Source organism: Phoenix dactylifera, chromosome 10, assembly GCF_009389715.1.
Source record: "Phoenix dactylifera cultivar Barhee BC4 chromosome 10, palm_55x_up_171113_PBpolish2nd_filt_p, whole genome shotgun sequence".
In the NCBI taxonomy this organism is placed as follows: domain Eukaryota; kingdom Viridiplantae; phylum Streptophyta; class Magnoliopsida; order Arecales; family Arecaceae; genus Phoenix; species Phoenix dactylifera.
This window is the reverse complement of record NC_052401.1, coordinates 14,746,025-14,763,080: the sequence shown is the minus strand read 5'-3', so window position 1 is coordinate 14,763,080 and position 17,056 is coordinate 14,746,025. Positions and strand designations below refer to the sequence as shown.

At 37.6% G+C, this 17,056-nt stretch overlaps 1 protein-coding gene across 3 annotated transcripts in view; it reads right to left on the bottom strand.

Moving 5' to 3' along the window:
• The window catches only part of LOC103722332, a 148,533-nt gene that overhangs the window by 84,744 nt on the left and 46,733 nt on the right, over positions 1-17,056 (bottom strand). For all 3 annotated transcript variants that reach the window (XR_005513724.1, XM_039131054.1, XM_039131055.1), the window contains exons 9-22: positions 15,183-15,284; positions 14,867-15,061; positions 14,620-14,777; positions 14,186-14,341; positions 13,980-14,072; positions 13,495-13,849; positions 13,293-13,406; positions 8,030-8,125; positions 7,783-7,850; positions 3,498-3,618; positions 3,206-3,421; positions 2,254-2,481; positions 2,038-2,147; positions 1,806-1,902 (exon numbers count right to left, since the gene is read on the bottom strand). Coding sequence is in view for 2 of the 3 variants with exons in the window: in XM_039131054.1 (XP_038986982.1) it covers positions 1,806-1,902; positions 2,038-2,147; positions 2,254-2,481; positions 3,206-3,421; positions 3,498-3,618; positions 7,783-7,850; positions 8,030-8,125; positions 13,293-13,406; positions 13,495-13,849; positions 13,980-14,072; positions 14,186-14,341; positions 14,620-14,777; positions 14,867-15,061; positions 15,183-15,284 (2,109 nt within the window). In the remaining variant the exon portion in view is untranslated. The remainder of the gene's footprint in view (positions 1-1,805; positions 1,903-2,037; positions 2,148-2,253; positions 2,482-3,205; positions 3,422-3,497; positions 3,619-7,782; positions 7,851-8,029; positions 8,126-13,292; positions 13,407-13,494; positions 13,850-13,979; positions 14,073-14,185; positions 14,342-14,619; positions 14,778-14,866; positions 15,062-15,182; positions 15,285-17,056) is intronic.

The window sequence follows — 17,056 nt, the reverse complement described above, 5'->3', positions numbered from 1 at the left end:
ATGGGTAGCTTAAAGATAGATCTGTGTGTTGAGATCAAACTTAGACATCCTGGAGCTCCTTATTATAACTCTATCAATACAGTTCAAACTTCAAAGTAAAAGAAAATTTAAATAATGCCACTTGTGGTCATGAGATGGCATAGACAAATATATATATACACAAATGTATATATGTACATATATATATAGAGAGAAAAAAAGGAGAGAACTAGAACATTTCTGCAAGTAGTTAGCCCCCAACTACCTGGCTTGTTTATGTTGCATCAAATATATTGACGAAATCACCTACCAGTTTTAACTATCAGGTTTCTAAATTTATAACACCACTAAAAAGAAAGCTTTTATGTCCCAAAAGCTAACCGAAAAAGTGTCTAAACCAGATTGTTCATCTGGATCACAAGGGATTGGGGCGTTTTGAGGGGCAGAAATTCCAATTTGGTTCTCAGCAATTCATTGAAAAGATTGTCTACAGCCTTTCCATGTAGATTTTAGGGGTGGGTATCATTTTCCAAACCAAAAACATTTGCAAGAAACTGATAGATCTTTCTACCCATAGGAAAGGTCATCCATTTACATAACCCTAACAGCAATAGTAGCATCTTATTTGTGACATGACTTTTTAGTACACCAAATAAAACAGGATTCCCTATTATTACAAAATCATGTGTCCTAATATATAATGCAAACCCAGGAATTCCTGTTTGTGAGTCATCTCCTATGGTCCATCTCTCTCTCTCCCCCCCTCCCTCCACTCCCCCCCCCCCCCCCCCTTCTCTCTCTATTTTATGTGCAGAATGGAAAACATGCAAGGAAGACACAGTCACGGTAAAACTTTCATCCATTTGTGTTTCCTCTCTCAAATGAATCCCCATTCCCTCCTCCCTTCTTGGTCACATGCAACAAATGCAACAGATAGCTTCATCTAATTTACGACATTAAGTCTTAGTGCAGAAAATAACATAGGATTCCCTATTATGACGTAATCGGAGTCATAACACATACTTCTAAACTGACTTCTTCAAATAAGATAAAACTAAAAACGAGTGAAAAGTAGGGCAAATAAAAGACTGCACGGATCTCAAAGCTGACTTTTGTGCAGCTACAGTAAAGTGATAAAAATGACATCTGAAACTCACAAGAACAGTTGAGCACTAGATGAATTGGTCTAAAAGGAAAGCACACTGTTATACTAGTTATTTTTGGAAACCTACATTTTAATGTAAAATTGAAATCTTGCACTTCATGCAGAAAATGGATAAAAAGAATGAAGCTATGATTCTAGGCAAGGATACGAAGCTATTCTTCTAGGCAAGGATCTAATCTCCGGGGATGGTGCCATCCTGATTTTTTCTACGGAATTGTATGTGCCGCCATCCCACCCCATCTCGACTCTTGAGATGAAGATGTCCTAGGCCAAGCCAATCCGGATATTCGCACAATGGTGGGACGGTCCCATCTCCACACTTAGGTTGGTAACCTGTTTCAATGTCCCATGGCACGTCCCACCGTGATTTGAAACCATGTTTTTAGCAGCTTCCAGCAACATGGGTACCATAATAGTCACATGGCTTTATGCTTTCACCTTAAAACATTACCATTTCAATTTCTTTGCTCAAATAGCAGGCGAGATGAAGGAAGAAGAAAGAATATGTTTCATCTCAAACAGAGATCCGTTTGGTTATAGCATACACACTATCTTGCTCTGTTTACTAAAATCTCCGGGGAAAAAAGTTGACAGGGAGCATAAATCAAATCAAAAGAAGCTACTGTTGTGCATTAAATGTAATACATGCAAGCTGGTTTACCTTCTGGATATCAACACCCCTAGAACTCACAGCAATAGCATAAAGTGATCCACCAACACTTGTTGGTGGAACTTCAATCACCTGTCGACCAGCCATGCTGCAACATTCAACAAACGTCACTACTAATCAAAATCCATAGAAAAATATTGGGTCTAAAACTAGAAATGGTATCTAATGATATACTGCAAATGATTCGTAAGCAGGACTCTCAGAAACAAACTGTGTGACATACCTGGAACACCTTTGATAATTTTGAGAAACCTCGGACTCCAAAACATAAAGATATAGCCCAGATAAGATAAGGTAACAAGGTTGCCACTCAGCTAAAGAATTGCCAAGCCCCTTACCCAAGAAAGAAGGAAAAAATATTGAAATGAACAAAAGTCATAAATCATAATTATAAATAATGTGACATAAATGCTATATATCCATTGTCCAAGAAAAATACCCTCCAAACAAGAATTCTAGCATCAGTTGCTAGATCAGCAGGATGCCAAGGTACAGGGCCAGTTTGTGGACACCCATCAGAGTTCTGACCACTGCTTTCCATTGAGCCATAGAATGTATCTAGCAGTCTCCTGATTCTGCTATATCTCTCTGGTGAAAAGTGAATACCTAGATTTGGCACTTGTACAGAAACCCGAGTTGATGGGTATCTTGGATGAGGCATTTTGATCTTCAAAAGGTATTCATAAATAAAACATACAAAACATGTGAGCCAATGGTTTAAATATATATATATAATGCATATATAAATTTGATTAAATGCTCAAATTGAATGTTGAATTTGAGTATCAGTGCTCACAGAAAAAAGTAAAAATTGCATGGCAATTAGTACAACCGGAGGATTTAAGTGCTGGTATTCATGAGTATGTCAGCAACCACGCTGGCATATGCTATGCCAGCACAAGTGCTATCCCATGCCAATATCATTAAACAATAAAATCATTTTAAATATACTTAAAAAATATATAGTTGATGCATCAACCCTCGCCAAATGATGATACTACACTGGTACATTGCATGCCATTCAAACCTTGATATGAACTATGAACCATCCAAACCAAGGTCCGTTATACCGGTACCGGTCGGCGGCCCGGACCGGTACGTACCGGTGGCGGCCCGGACCGGTCCGAACCGGTTCCGTACCGGTTCTTCAACAATAAACTACCGGTACCGGATTCCACGCTGATCCGGTACCGGTCTCAGGCCGGACCGGTACGTACCGGCCTGTACCGGTCTGTACGGACCGGTACGTCAGACCATGATCCAAACAATGAGCTAACTCATGGCTCATGAATGTGTTTGGCATTCAAACAATCTGGCATGAGGGGGAGATAGAACCCGGTCAACTCTGACTAACATGCAACCAGTGTGGCATAAACAGGAAATATACATACCTGGTCAACTATGACTGACATGCCACAACGATCAAGGAGAGAATAGAAATGATCAACATCCTCAAAGTTGGAGGGAGTTGTAGTTTGACTACCATATTTTGCAGTTACTGTAATTTTTTCTTTGTAGATATCATCTTTAAAAAAAGCAGCCATGTCTCTTCCCAATATATAAAAGCGGGAATACAGGCTCTTCCTTTCCTCATCTCCTGGACCTTCCTGCAATTACATGCAAGCATTTTTAGGCAATCAACATGAATACAAGTAAATATTAACTTCAACTGAGGCAACTTACTTTTGTATGCAATGTAAAATGACCAAAATCCAAAAGAAATTGGCTATCGTTAGATGTAGGTCTGGTAGCTCTCATTGGAATCTTCACTTTTGGAGCATCGAGATCAATATCAATTGAAAATCTAAGAAAAAAAGTTAATAAAAAGAAAAATTTATACTCATCAGAGCTATGGCAACCAAATATACAGACACTAATTACTATTTAAAAAGAAAAACAATATTTTGCATGCAGGTAACTAGAGCAACCCTCAAATAACAGTAAAAGATATAAAAGAGACTTCACTGCAGATAAATCAACTAAATACAATGACCAAAAAAATGTCAGACGTTCGAACCTGGCAGTAAAGTTCACGCAAACCCCTACAAACATCATCTAATAAACACACAATTTTTACATTCAAATACCAATTGTAAAAAAAAAAAAATCCAATATAGGAAAACGGAGAGAGCACGGGAAGGTTTGGTCCATAAAACAGTGTGAATACTGTGTCATTATATTCTCATATAACAAAATCTAATTTGAACTAGACAATTAGATATGAATCCAAACAAACATTTCCAAAATAGAAAATGTTTTTTTCATTAAATATCTTTTTTGCTTGACAAGACCACAGAGCATTGTAAATCAAATGATACGCCACAGAACCAAGCTCTTATCTGAAAAACATGCAACAGTGTAAAAGTCTAGCATCAAATAACCATGAGGATCTATGGCTGCAGTATTATGTATGTTACAAGCTACCACTATGATCAACATTAAGGTAGCAAACCCCATATCCATAACATTGTTGATGACCATAAATATGAAGAACATTTGTTAAGGAGAAAAAAAATAGAAAGAACATTTTCAATATTTACTGAGTCCATCTATTCCATGTTTGTTGATACAAAAACTAATAGTATATTTAGACAAGAAAGTAGTACAAGATTATATGCAGGTCATTCAGGGATGAACATCCTCTTTTGCAGCATATGCAATATTGCACTAACTTCAAAAATTGAAACCCCAATTCTCTTAATTAAAAGTACAAATTTTGACAAAAAGACTACATAATTAAGACAAGCATAACTTTCTTAATAGTAAGCTATACATACTTGTAACTAAAAAGGATGAACCATCACTGTATATAGAATTCTATGTATTATAACATAACTCTGTTATTTTGCTCACAAGTTCTGTTCACAGATCATATGACAGGACTATGGATACTGTGACTGTATGCATGGGACTATTTTCCCCCATTAGTGGATTAAAGTTGGAGAACCTGTGCAGGAATAAGCTGTAGAGCATTAAAACAATAAATATATTTTTTCTAAAAAGGAAATTATATAAATTTGTAACAGGTTTGGATTGATCTGGATGACACATACCTAACCTGATCTAAACCCAACCCAATCCCAAAATTTAAAACTAATGGGTTGGAGAGGGACTGAAAATCAAGATCCAACTTTAATTGGGCAGGGTGTTGATGTGGCATATGTTGAAACAGATGGAACCAGAATGAACCAATTGTATCCCACAAAGATAAGTTTAAACATTTATGCTTAACCTTAAACTTAAATCAAACCCCAATTCAGCCTAAAAAGGGCAATTAATTGACAATGTTCCAAAATCATGAAGGAAATCCTATGCATTATGCGCGGGACAACTTATATCTCTCTATCCATTACCAATAACCATCTAGCCTTGCCCAACTATTTGGGATCAGCTTTATGGATCTTCCTCCACCAAACAATCCAAACTAGCAAGGTTCATCGTCTCAGTACCAGACCCTGTACTGCTACCATCCTATTACAGTATCGGTACGTGATATTATAAGACAGCCACGAGTATCGATATGGTACGAAATTATGTATCGGTATCAAGGTCCACCGTACCGGGCCCGGTAGGCGTACCGGTTGCCTACCGGACCGGTTCGTACCGTGCTCCGGGCGGTACGAACCGGGAAGCTCTTCCCCGCCGGAACCGGGGAAGAAGAAGAGAACCAGAGAGAGCGCGGGGAAGAGAGGGAGGGAGCCCACCTTCGGCCGCCATCGGAGAGCCGCGGAGGGGCGTCGGAGGCTGGTGGGGGGCGGCGGAGCCCGCGGGGGCGCTGCGAAGGCCGCGGCCGCGGCCGCGTCCACTGTTTCGAAAGAAACAGGGGACGCGGCCGCATTTTTTAATTTGGGGATTTTAAGTGAAGTCGGCACATCGGTTGCCGACTTCACTTAAAAATCCCCAAATTAACGCGGCCGCGGCCTCCGCAGCGCCCCCGCGGGCTCCCCCGTCCCCCGCCCGGCTCCGCCGCCCCCTACCGGCCTCCGACGCCCCTCCGCGGCTCTCCGATGGCGGCCGAAGGTGGGCTCCCTCCCTCTCTTCCCCGCGCTCCCTCTTTTTCTCCTCATCTTCTTCGTCTCCGGCAAGGAACCGGCCTGTACCGGTTTCCACGGCTCCGCCGTACCGGTAGCTGGCCGGACCGGTTTGTACCGGCCCGTACCGGCCGGTACGGGCCGGTTCGGCATACGCTGATCGGTATGGTACGAGATTACATACCAATACAGTACGTCTAGTATGGTACGATATGCTCGGTACGGTTGGGTATCGGCCAGTACGGCAGACCTTGCTATCTAGGGCCACCTACCATGTTCATTTCAGCCTTTTCATTTCTTTTTTCACGGCCTTCACTCATGTTACCTAAGGTCTTTCATTCCTCCAAAGTCCATTGAAACAAAGTACCCTTCTTTATTGGATCCCCCTAAATTCTTGTTGCCTATACAATCTCATTTGATTCTCCATCACTCTACCTTTAATTTGTGCAACCCTACAGCCGCAACAAATCCCCTAATATACTCATTTCTCTCTTTTTGGTCTTACCACATGTACATCCTAATATTTCTATTTCTGCTACACACTACTTGTTTCTTGAGCCCTTTTTGTTGCCTAATATTTGAGTCATAGAAAAATGCAGGCCTCAATGTCATTCTAAAAAAATTTCCCTTCAAGCCACCAAGGTATCCACCCATCACATAAAACCCCAGAAGCGCCCATCCGCATCATCAAACCAACTGTAAATCTATTACATGTCTTCATCTATCTCTCAACTATTTTGCATAATGTATTACAGATAATGAAACCAATCACTTTGTCATATCTATCTCCAAACTTAATTACGTCCTCATCTTATGTTCTGTTTTCACTAGATAATATTTTATATACTATTTTTTTAAATTGTTGATTTTTTAAGCCATGTGCTCTAAAGCCTTTTCTCGTAAATCTTTAGCATTTAATCATGTTTTTTCACATCAATCAACAATACATATTCCTGAATATTAGTAGTAAGCTCACCCATTATTATTGTAAGAAGAGAAAGGTTTAGCGTTGATCCTTGGTGCAAGCCTATTATGACTAGAGATACACTTGTTGCACCAAAAGAGACCCTAACACTAGTCAATACACAAACATACCAGACCTTAATTCCAACATATATTTATGAAAATATTTCCTTCTTAAAGCCCACCAAATTGCCTTTCTCAGTACTCCATCATAAACTTTTTCAAAGTCAATAATGAATATACAACTTTCCCTTTTGTCTGTATATTTCGCTATCAATTGCATAACTAAAAAGACAGCCTCCATTGTTGACTAGAATAAAACCAATTTTTTTCTCTAAGTTTGTCGTAATTTCTAGTAATCTTTGCTCAATCACCATTTCCCATGACTTCATGGAGTGGCTCATGAGTTTAATTTCTCAAGTAACTAGAGCAATAATGTACATCATAGTTCTTTTATCTTCTCTTCCAACAGCATTTGATTACAACAAGTTAGAAAAAGATATTGACATTAACTAGGATAATGTATAGTTAAGAGTTCCAAATTATATTCGACATCTTTTTCTCTAAATACATGTCTATTAGTTGCCTGAATCAATGCTAGGTGTAGAATATGAATTAGGTGCTGAAACTGGTAAGCCTAATGAATATGGAAGCATAAAAATTATAAAATGTATTTGATATTTTGAAAAAATGAATAAATTAGAGAGAGAAAATAAAATTATAAACTATAAAAGAGTTTATGAAATAGGAATTCTGTAAAGATAGTTGGTAACAGAAAAAGATGAGCAGCTGAGTATGGGAGGGGAAACATCAAAACTCGTTATCTCAAAAACTATCTGAAAATTTTGCTTGACTTGTTAACAGCTAGGGTTTTTAAGTCAGCTAATTATGATGGTAGCTGGAAAGAATCAATGCTATCACATTGCAATAGTAGTATCATAACAGTTAAAAGTAAAACAGAGTCTAAATCAAACCTGTTCTGTTCTTCCAATACCGTCTGAAGCTGTTCTTGAGCCCGACGAGTAACCTGTTCTATCTTCATCTGCACTTAGTCAATGTAAATTAAAAAAAATATCAGGTTAATTGTTTTAGAAAAGGCACTTCTCATTGAGACAGGATCCTATTTATACAAACCATAGTGGTGAAAGCCCCAAATAAAGATGGAGACCCAATGTAGCATTGCTTAAAGAACAAAGTGAAAACAGGAATCATAGAAATTACCTGCAAAGCATTCGCAGTTTCCCTTGTCACAGTAGGGCTGACAGCATTACTCCTTTTCACAAACTCTAGAAAACGTTCATAGCTTTCCATCAACACCTAATAGTTAACAGAAAAGCAAACAATTTCAGAAAAGTCTAAAGAAACGTACCTAAATTGTGGAGACCAGGACATATGATAAGGATAAAGGATCAAATGATAACAATGACCACATTTAAAACCTTGAAACAGAAATAGACACTATAACACAATAAGCTAAGAGCTTATGGCAAATGATATCTAGTGTGGCTCTCATAAGTCATATCTGTCAACATCTAATAATTTCAGAAGGTACAGAAACACTTAAATATAAGTATAAAAAGCAGGGAACAACCAACAGAAGGGAAGATGAGTGAGCTGTAAGTAACTAACTGAGGGCATTAGATCACATATAATGATGTAAAGGTTCACTAAAATCAACGGTAACAGTTCTTCAAGCTTAAACAGGTCTTCCAGATATCAGTTCTTACTTTGTTATATTCACAAACCAGCAAGCTCTGCAAGACATTTAGGAGATGTATATTTCATTACTAAAACTGACTGGAGGAAAAATATGCATGAGATGGTTTTCTGATGGCGGAACACAAATGCAACAATAAATTGCAGAAAGTGTTCAATGAAGGGAAGGGCTTATAAATAAACTTTATGAAGAAGGAATTAAGTAAATTGACTTTACGCAACAATTTAAATGCTGATTTTGAAGGAGGCAACTGCATCTGTCAATGATTTAACTTTTATTGTCCCACCAAAGGCTGCCTACAGAACAAATAACAGCCGAGCAGTATGCAGTAAGCATAGAAGTTGAAACTAATCATTCCTTCATATCCATTGCAGGAGGACTGGCCTCAGACAAGGTTTTCCTGTTCACACATTCCTATATACAATTTCTATGGAAAAAACAATTAAATGCAGTGCACGATGCCAGTTTCCACGTATGAAACCAGACCCCCTCCCAGAGCATGATCTTTGAGAGGGCACCAACAACCAGCAGATCCAAGTTCCATTTGCATTTTTATATCATTTGGTTGATGCATTAAGTTTAATATAGGACAGCTATCCAGATTAGGTGGCGCAAAAAAGTGGACCTGATATTAAGGAGGAGCTGCTGTGTATGATATTCCAGAATCTGGAAAAGGTGGTGCCAGAAGCACCTACTATCATAATGAATTCTGACAGAGCAAGATACCAAACCTGTCAACCATCTACAATATGCTGATGTATCCAATTTTTTTGCAATGGTAAACTTAACTAGCTCACAAATCTAAAATTTTCGTTTGCAGGCTTTCAATGTGCTATAGGCTTAAAAGTTATCCCCATAAAAATGTTTTGTTTATGGCAATAGTGTTGACTTGAATCTGGTGAAAACTGTAGATACCCCTTAGGTTGATGCACCCAAACTTTTTGCAACGAAAACTACTGGGATAAGAAATCTAATTTTCATTCTGCCCACTTTCAGTTAATTACAGGCTTAAAAGTTATTAAAAGGGTTTAAATATGGTACAAGTGTTGACTTGAATCTGCTAAATTACGGATTGCCCTTCTGGCCTTAATTTGAAAGTTCACATTAAAATGTTCAATGTTTTCCTTAAAGTACCCAATGAATGGGCATATATAATTTTGAAGTAGCATCATGACAGGATAGGTGTGTTAGATGAACAACTTGTGATCTTATAGAAGGTTTTCCTATTGATCAGTTCAAAGTAAGTTTCTTATTTGATACTAATCAATGTTTACAATATCAAATTTGATTATCAAATTCAAATGAGCTGTTTTCTCCACTTATAAACCATTTTGTTTTTCTTTTTTTCTTTTTTTTAAAATAAGGAAGAGGATGTAGTGCAAAAGGCTATCACACCATCAAGAATTGAAAACCAGGCGAACCATGCAGAACAGCACAGTACATGCTGAAACAGGCCAATTCGGTCTGGTCCCCAAGGGCAGATTTCGTGAATCACTGCTAAACCACTCGAGGAACTAGCTTTTCAAGCCAAAATGGGCATGAACCACCCCAAACGACCTGGTTTAGGAGCCATACCACTAAGTACCCATTGATAGCCCCAAAAGAGGCCTGGTACTCCCCTCCACCACTTTTTTCGCATTGAAGGGAGAGGGAGAGGAAGGCAGCACTCCAAAAAATCAGAACCGGCACTCCGCCACCAAAATCAGCAGTTTGAGCTTAGAAAAACAAATCCCAAGGTCTATCTCTTCTCTCCCCCATTTTTTTCTTTTATTTTTTTACAAGAATTTAAGCACAAAGGCTAAATAAAGCAGAAACTCTATTGGAACTCTGTTTAGGAACATGAATCTGAGCTGAAAAATTATAATTTTTTGTGTTTTGGGTTGGGGGTTGAAGGGGGGGAAGGGATGGGGAGGGGGGGGGGGGGTTCTGTTACTAACCAAAACCTACATCCAAAAATCCATTTAATCCCAATATTAATCTGATCAAATGGCATTTGTATGGGAGTATTTTCAGATATTATGTAGTGTATGAGTCATTCTACAACCTAACAAATTTATTTTTTGCTATTACTTATTTCTAAAAATTAATTTTAAAATGATGAATAATAAATAATAATTATGTTGAATTTGGGGAAACATGGAAGCATATTTGCACCAGTAATGTGCACATGTTACCAAATTTTCAGAAAAAATGGAGTCAATTTAGGGTGCTCAGGCTTTGCTCCACCATAGCCTATGCATTGAAATTAAGTAAATTTAAAATTAACCCATCAAAGAAATTTTTGTTCCGGTTGATTTTTTCATGTGATGTATAAAGATGGCAGGTCAACACCCCAGAATTAAAAATAATTTTATTATAATCTAAAAAATTTTAAAATTAACTTCTTAATTAACTATTTGTAAAATAGTAAAAATGCTGTAAATTTGAAAAAACTATGCTGATGTGCTAGCTAATTATAAACTACTTTCTGAGTTAGCATATCTTTTTGCAGTATTTTGCAGTTTTTGAATTTTTTAATAGCAACTAATAAAATAATAATGTTTCAAAATACAATGAAGATGCTGTAATTTCAAAAAAAAAATGAAGTGCTAGATAAAGTATACATTAATTTTTGAGAAAGGTGATTTTTTAAAAAAATAAAATTATTTTTTTTACTGACCTTTATATATTAAAAACATATATGAGTTGAAAAGATAAGAATTAAGTCTTCAAAAAGATAAATTGATGCATCTACGCACATAATATGGGTGCATGGTTGAAGTGCCTGCGGTGAACTTGCATTTTCCCCCCATCTTAAAAAATCCGAAATTTTTAGAAATAAATGTAAGGGTAAGGCTTGCCACAATGATAAGGTTGCTTTATCGTGACCCGGGACCGGGAGTCAAGGGTTCAAAACAAAGAAATCATCCCTCTGCATGTGGGGGTAAGGCGGTGTACATGTGACCCTGCAGCAACGAGAGCTCATGCACTAAGCTGCCTTTTTACCAGAAATGAATGTCTATTAACTATCAATATGCTCCTATATGAATTATGATCCCTAGCAATGTAGTTGTTTTTCAAATGTTTATATGTCTATATATAACAAATGTAATTTGGATAGTGTACGATATTTTAATTATGTGATAAATATGCATGCTTTAATTTCAACATGCATATTACACCATAATCAGGGAAGTTAAATTGATACATATGCCCTCTTCCTTGCAAAAACATTGAATTTAGATAAGAAACATCATAAAAAACCAAAACCAGAATTTGGAAGCCAAGAAAGGCTCTATCAAGGGTGTATGAGTGTATCCATGCATAGCCAACCATGTCCTTCATTGGTATGATCCTCAATTCAGCACATACCTTACCCACCCATGGTCAGCAAAGGCTCGATTCTCACACCATACACTGGTTCGTATCTGCAAATCTAGGTACTGAGAAATATGCATATCAAGGACTGCAAAACCGATACCGAGAAACCATTACCCTTAAATTACGAGTTTGATAGGGTACAATCCGAAATTGTACGGTACACACCTCGTACAGCAATAGACTTCTAAGTTCTAACACTTCTCCTCACTCCCAGCCATAGTACCACCTGAAACCAGCTAGTACGGGTTGGTATGGCAAACCTTGGCGTATATTGCTTCACAAGCCAGATGGTTATGAAAACTAGGGTGCTTATCTAGTTTATAGTGATAACAGAATTCATTTAGGAGAAGTGGGTGGGATTCCACCCAATCAAGATATGGATGAACATTCTTAGAGTTTAAATATCCTAAGAAGGATAAATTTAATTAAGGATGCTCAAGAGGATAGAGTCTAATAAAAGGATGTATCATATAGTGTCTATAAGTCTTTAATGATACATCTAGGTATGATAAGAAAGTGTTTGATATAATGAATATACTTTTGTGCCCATAATTCAATACAAACATGATTGGAGTCTAGAAAATTTCAACGTTAGTGAGTTCCACATCCTTTAAAAGAAACATATCATGGCCATAACAATAACTGAAGACAATAGCTGTGGACTATGAATTGGTATTTAGAGATTTACTCCATTTTCTAAATGATTACAGATGGCAGACTAGGGTTTGCTGCTATCAAAAGTATCTGGTTCGAATCGATGCTTGATAATAACATTTAACCTATGCTGCCATGTCATAACAAGGACATAGATTTGTACCCATCTGAATTTCAACTGTTTGTGCATCCCAAAGACCTTCTCGCTTATATGCTGTTAAAGAGATGGCGAATAAAGGCATGGGGTAGCTGGCAAATAGAAACGACATCTACCATTCATTCCCTTTTATTTTTTCAGTCTTGATAGATAACTTCACATAGTTACTAAGAAACAAATCCTTATGGTTAATCACTGCAGAAATAGACACCACACACTCACACAGATTGGTGGCTATGTACTGCTAGGTGATGTAGGTTCTGCAATTCTGGCTCGTCTGTCCTAGCTGTTGACTTTTGCAACAGAAGTCCTGCTCTTTTTAGTGATAGAGTCCACTTTTTCACAGATGAAATATATTGTGTCTTTCGTTTAATATCACATCAGTGTCACTGTGTATATCTTCTATCTAGAGAACTTTCTGGAAAGCACAGTATCCATCCTTGAACCATTTTCAGTTAACCCTTAATTTATCAAAATATCTGGTGGAACCACCCAATTTGAATGTGCAGAAAGAATAAAGAGGAAATGACAAAAATAATCCATTCTCTTATCATTCACAGAATGCAGATTCCTAAATGTTGATAGGAAAGAAGTACCGTAACATGGCATGGAGAAGTCGTTGCTGCAAGACGCCAATCCAAGTCTTCCCCAACAGGTGCATGTACAAAACTGACTTCCAAAGCATTGGTCTTTCTCTCACTGACAACACTCTGCAATGCATTTCTTAATAAAATCACTCCAACAGCATGAAAAGCAAGATATCACAAGAAGGCAAGTAGGACCTTGAAGTAAACTAACCTCTGCAAGTGAACCTTCAGGAGATGACAAGCCACAATATTTCAATGAGACATCACAATGGATGCTTTTATGATACAGCTTGGTGGTGACATGAAGTTGTTCAAATCTACCACAGACAACCTCTGTCTCATCGATAATGATGATTCGAGCAGCAGCCTGGCCAATTGACACATCTATCAGGAAATGTATCATATTCTGTAAATCCTTCCCCAGGAAGGAATTCACATCTTCATCAGTCTGGTAACTCAACATTTTATTGACTGCCTGCCATTCTTCTTTAGTTAATCTTTCCTCTTCAACAAATTGTGATTCTGCTGAGTTACTTGATACAGAAGCATCTCCAGAGGAAGTGCGCCTAAGAGTTATTGAGAAGTTAGTATACACGCCCCAAAATATTAAATGAGCAGTATAATCATATGAGCAGGAATAGAAATATTATGAAACAAAACTATACTATAAAGAACAGAATGGTAGCTCCTACAGACCATCCAAAAGACCACCAGCTTCTCTTTAAGTTAGCCTTCTGCTTTGATGCTTCCCTTGATTTTACAGATTCAACCTTAGCATGTGCAAGGAACCTGAATAAATCAGACAAAACAGATATAGGCAAGATGTAAGGAAAAATATTTGTAGATTAAATAGGCTAAAAAACTTTAATCAAGAGATAATGACTTCAAGTCTCAAAACCCACCTCCATAGTATAATCACTTTGGAATCAAGAATCCTCTCAATCTGCCTAATTTCAGAAATATCAGCATTTGACTGCTGCAGTGAAGTTACATACAATTGAACATAGCGACGACGGAGCTGACAATGATGCCTGATTCTCTCCCACGAGAACCAGTAGCTTAAAAAAAACAAAACATCTTTCCATTAGTGGTCAGCTGAAACACAGGCTACATCAGCCAAATTATACTGGGTACCAGTCAGCAACTTTAGTAGATTAATTTACTCTGTCAAACAAAAGCAATTTAAAAGAAATATAAAATTAACATTTGTCAGTGAGCAGATTTTTCATATCGATAAGCACAGTGAATAGCATTGAAGAAAAATAAATGACAGCAATATGATCACTTTGTAGGAATAACAGCAAAATTTCGCTGACGGTCAAATTATACATCATACCACAGTTTTTTCTGCTGCAAACATGCTAGCATAGCATAATGCCACCATGCCTGAGGATCTTCTGAAACTGGTATCACAGGCCTCAAGTGAGACGTGTCAAGACGTGTGTTATATCTTGAAATTGTTTCAAGGAGTTTTATGCCATCGCAATACTGAGCCTGATAAAAGTAAAAAATAAACAAACCAATATTGAAACATGGTCATAAACGAAAAACGAATAAGAGTAAAATGTAGGTAAAATATGGACCTCAGAAATAGTTAAAGAAACATCACTAAGGATGAGCGAAGCTTTCTCAAAAGGAATCTCAGAGTCCTGTCTTTCTTGCTTTCCAAGACGATGATATTTAAGAACTCCATTAATAGGGGATACTAAGTATTTGCGATTCATCGCCCAAACGGAAACTCCATTGCGAGAACATTCATTTATCCCATCTTGGAATATCTACAAACAGTATTTTAAATGCTAATTCCCTTGGGATGTAGACATGGTACCAGAGTGCCTGGTAATAGAAAGCGCTTAGGGAAAAAAGAACTTCAGATAGTAATATTATATATCAACAAACCTCAGTCCACTCTGTAGGATTCAAATCCTCCCACTTCTTATCAAGTTGCCAGGGTGTGCAGTCAGAATCATGATATACAGCTAGTCTCTGAAGTTGCAAGGACTAAAAGAAAGACAAGAACTTCATGTCTTAGTATTGTTTAAGACTATTTAAGACGTTCAAATCATGGTACCATAATCCAAAAAAGAGAAGCTTAGTACACAATAAAAAGAAGAGTTCATGAAGAATATGATTAAAATATAAACTAACAGAGATAGAAATAAACAAAGATATGAAAGGCAGTCAGATTACCACCATACCATTTAGAGCTTACATCAAGATACATACGGTGAGAAAAAGCCGACACCTTAGAGCTTCAGGAGGTCATTGTAATGATATCATCATCAATGCACTATATGGCATATTTACTGAATGCAGCCTTCATGCAAAACAGTTTAACACAGTTTTGATCAGAGGTCAGGCTGTCCAAGTAATCCCAATAGATAGCAGGGGCATAGCCTGCCACCTTGGACCACTGTCAGTTTATGACTAATTGTAGAGTTCAGCTAAATACATTTTACCACTTCGCTACGAGAGAGCGCATATGATTCATTTGGAAACAAAGTCATTTGTCTGCAGTTAACTTAGAAATGAATGCAAGAAGTTGTAGACCAAGGTCCACAATCTCAACACTAGGTACCTATCAGTACATTATTGGTTCGATATTGTATGGGTCGGTATGGTATGCACCGTATACCGAAAAACGCATATATCCTTTTCCAACTTTTTAACTTGGTATAACTTGGTACGGGTCGGGACGCCAAGGTACGGAATGGTATAGGGCCTGTACCAACATGAACATAAGTTTCGTACCAATTCCAACCTGCTACAATATGACACACCCGTACTAAATGGTTCAGGGTGGTACAACAGCCCATGGTATATGTAGTTGGTTTTCAAATAGTAGGTATCAATTTGGTTTTACAAAGTTCAATTGTATTCCTGTGCTTTCAAAAGAAAGTGATTACAGTGATTTTCAGTGATGTGATCAGTCAGTAATTGAATAAAGTTTGCCATATCGATCAATTCCGTACCGTATTGATCAATACCATACCATATCGTCCTGATACCGAATCGGTACGTTGCACCCAAGGTCTGCCGAATCGGTACTGGGACCCGTACTGGCACGCCTATTTTTTTGAAGTTTTCAAGAATTTTTTAATTGATAATCACTCTTTTATAACTTTTTCAATAATTTTAAGCCTAATTTGATGTTTTTTCTAATATTTTCTTAATGTTTTTTGATATTTATATGATTTCAGTTTAACATAAATTATGCATCTTATTATTTAAAAATGATACAAGTCATAAAATGATTAGTGAAATATTGCATGCTACAAGAAACAACATAAAATATTCTAAAATCAAGTAAAATAATACAACCAATTACAAACATTTAAAGTACAACATACCTACCAATATCTAAAATCAAGTTAAGTGGCGATGCCTCTCATAGATATCCAGATCATCAGCAATTCGGCATAGTCAGAAGGCACATCAGCTCACCCTTCTAACCAAGTGGCGTTGTAACCTTATATGTTCATCCCATAAGAAACGTGCGCTAGATTATAAGAACTATCGAAAAAGATCGGCGAAACTAGTACCCGGCACCATACCGGTTGTCCGGTAGGACGAGTCGGTACGGGCCTGCGTTGTGCCATGTCAAGCCCATACCGACACAATAGAGGCAGGAGAGAGGATGAACGAGAGAGGAAAAGAAAGAGAAGGCAGAGAGAGGAAGGGAGGTCATCGTCGGGGCAACAATTTCCAATCTTTTCTTCTCCTCCGCTTAGGCATCGATTTTCGTTTCTATTGCCGGAATCGTCCCAGTGAGA